General features: G+C 50.1%; 1 protein-coding gene across 1 annotated transcript in view; it reads right to left on the bottom strand.

Annotated features, from left to right (window-relative positions):
* Positions 1 to 1,585, bottom strand: part of SGPL1 (sphingosine-1-phosphate lyase 1) — a 25,944-nt gene extending 24,359 nt beyond the window's left edge. Inside the window, exon 1 of the mRNA XM_010714306.3 lies at positions 1,532 to 1,585. Coding sequence (XP_010712608.1) covers positions 1,532 to 1,570 — 39 coding nt within the window. The 5' untranslated portion in view covers positions 1,571 to 1,585. The remainder of the gene's footprint in view (positions 1 to 1,531) is intronic.
* Positions 1,586 to 3,192: the final 1,607 nt, after the last annotated feature.

Below are 3,192 nucleotides of genomic sequence, written 5' to 3' on the forward strand. Positions count from 1 at the left end.
AAAAAAAAAAAAAGAAAAGAAAAGAAAAAAAAGGGCAGCACAGGTGCGTAATGAAGACATCACAGCTGAATGAGCAACACATGCACGTTGCCCCATCTCTGTTTCTGCAGTTCAGAAGACTGGTTAGCTATGCAACGCAATTTCTCAGCTCCTTGATAAACTGCATGCTGAGTATTTTCAAAGCGTCTGTTTGCCCCAAAGTATCTACTAAGATATGAGACCTCTGGTCTATCAATTACTCATAATACTGATGGTACCACTCAGACATACCCTGTGTCTTCATTACACTCAGCGATGTGCAAAGACATTGCTCCCTCTCTTAGAGAGAGCAGGCAGGGGAAACAAACGGCCTACATTTAGCCCCACTGGAAGATTTATTTTTAATTGTCAGAGCATTAAGACAAACCCAGGTATTGGATATAATACTAACTGTCCCCATTAGGGCCTGCAGTATTCATCTGTACTGACACTAATGCACTCAGCAACCCAAGCAGTTTACATGCTGAATTTTTAGCTACATTGATTAGGAATACATCCTTAGGACTTGACTTCTAAAAGCCATTAGCCAGCTGAACTGTCCCAGGGATACAGCACTCACATCACGACAAAAGGGGACAAATGAACTGCAGCAATGCTCCTCTGCCCCAGAACGTAGGAAAGAAGGAAGGGGAAAATTGCCAAAGCTTGCTACAGCAGATTTGGTAGTTTTGCTGGAACAGCACTTCCTCTGCTGCAGGTTTAAGCCTAAAAGATAAAAAAGATAAAGGCAATATACTGGAGAACCTTGCACTGCTGGTAAAGTGCCTTCCCTTTCTGACACCACAAAGTGCAAGCACTGAAAAGTTTACCCGTGCAAAGAGTGGAAAAAAGGTTTATGAGGAGAGAATCTTCCCTGCCCGGGAGAGCACTGAAAGTGGAATAGAGAGTAAAAGCAGCTTTTAAAGACAAGTTTATTTTAGGTAGTGGCACGAATCTTAGAATCACTGTGTAAGGAGGTACTGCTAAGATCAAACCACATCCTCAGTTTTCACCCCAGTCTATACATTCCCCAGCCATTTGTCTAAAAGCACAGCACTTGTTGCTCAGCCTAAAACAAACCAGCCTCTTGGGCACCCGGCACCTCCAGCCCCTGCACACAGAGCCCAGCACTTGCAAGAAAAGCAGTAGCTGGGTGGCAGAGGTTGTCTCCCGCGGACCACAGACAGCCCAGCCAGATAGCCAACCCAGAAATCCCAAACCCTAACGCAGGTCTGTTGTCTGTCCTTGCTGACAGGGCTGATGAGCGAGGTGATGGCGCACAACTCATCACAGCACAAATTATGGAGCAGGGAGGCTGCTCGCTGACATGGGACACAGACACTGCTGTGGCAACGAGAGCGTGAGCTGCTACACGACTGGTTCTCCCAACACAGCCAGCTCGCTGAGGTCCCAATGAAAAACAAGCTGAAGAACAGCAGTTTGCTTATTTATCATCTGCCTAAAGAGGAGGAAGACTGCAATTAGCTGTGCCTGCACAAGAGGCACGTCTGACCTGTACGATGACACGGGACAAGCTCTGCTGTGGTGCCATTGGTCTCACAGCCTACTTCCTGCCACGGAGTTGGAGGGTTGAGCAATGCCCTGGCTCGCCAAGGGTGCACTGTTTTGGTTTGTGCTTCCAGCCCTCGTGAGCATGACAAATACCTTTACATAAGCGCTAGGCATGGAATATTTGTTAGTCAACTCCTAATTACAGCCCGAGTTGTGGCCTGCACGCTGCCCATCCCCAGGGACCTGGGGCCATGCAGTGATAATAGACAGGATCTCACCAAAATTAAGACTCACACATCTTTAGACGTGCAGGCTGAACTCTGAAAGAAAATCAAGGCCAGGTCATGCTTATTGCAGAGTCTTCTCTGCTGCATTTTTTCCCCATCACTACCACGCTAGAAGTCTTTTTCCTCCAGCATTTCTTTTGCTGTACACAGCACATGCAAAATGAACGGCAGGCACACAAACCCACCAGCCCCAGGAGTTCACAGGGAGTTCTCAGTGGCGGGCTAATTATAGCACAAAAACAAACAGGCAGCAGCCCGGAGTGAGGCCGGCAGCACCCCGGGGCTCCACACAGAGGGGAACGTAAAGCTATCAACACAAGGATGGGAAAAGGCCGATCCCAGGCTCAAAAAATGCGCAGTTCTGTGAGAGCCCAAAGGGCTTTCAAAATGAGGTTAGGTTTCAGATTTCACGTGGGGGCGAGGGAAAAACCACAAAGAGCAGTTATTGTACAAAGCCTAACAGATGCTCCCCTCAGCAAGCTAAGAAACCAAACTGCCTAAGAAGCAAGTACTTAGCCCAAAAAATACACAGTGCACCTCTCGTTCTCTTTGCTCGCTACAACAAATGGATCTATAAAGCCTCTGCACACATCCAGGCATGCTCCAGACAGCACAGCTCTCTGAGGGCCTGGATGCACTCACTGCACACCCTGTGTGAACCCATTACAGCTCTCCCTGGGGTTGCGGCTTCAGGCTCCTGCAATGCTTTCTTCTTCTCCCAGCATCCAGGAGGACACAATCAGCACTCTGCTCTGCGCTGGGACTCATCCAGACACATTTTGCTGCTTGGCACACACTCAGATGCAGGTCACGCAGTGCTTTCTGCATGCCTTCTGGAGAACAAAATGGGCATTGATCTGAAACATTCTGCAAGCAGCTCGCAGAGATAGCACTGCAAGAAGGAAGGGGACAGGCTCTTTAGCAGGGTCTGCCGTGACAGGATGAGGAGAATTGGTTTCAAGCTGGAAGAGGAGAGGTTTAGAATGGATAGAAGGACAAAGCTTTTGTTTTTGTAAGAGCTGTGAAGCCCAGGTTGCTCAGCGAGGCGGTGCACGTCCCATCCTCGGAGACACCCAAGGTCAGCTGGACGGGGCTACGAGCACCTGTAGGCGTCCTGTTCATTGCAGGGGGTCGGACCGGATGGCCTTTGAGGGTCCCTGGGAGCTACGACGGCAAAGGAAACAGCTCGCAGCACATCAAACACTTCCGAGAGACGGCGGCCCGCGAATTTCTAAGAAACATCAATCTCTTCTGCAGAAAGGAAGCCGCCGCTGCCCGGGCACCGCTCGCAGGGCGGAGAGCTGCGCTCAGGAGACCAGAAGGGACGGGCAAAGCCGGGCAGAGAGCAGCCCCGGCCGCACGAGGGGAGGGCGCA

Source organism: Meleagris gallopavo, chromosome 8 (genome assembly GCF_000146605.3).
Source record: "Meleagris gallopavo isolate NT-WF06-2002-E0010 breed Aviagen turkey brand Nicholas breeding stock chromosome 8, Turkey_5.1, whole genome shotgun sequence".
Lineage (NCBI taxonomy): Eukaryota > Metazoa > Chordata > Aves > Galliformes > Phasianidae > Meleagris > Meleagris gallopavo.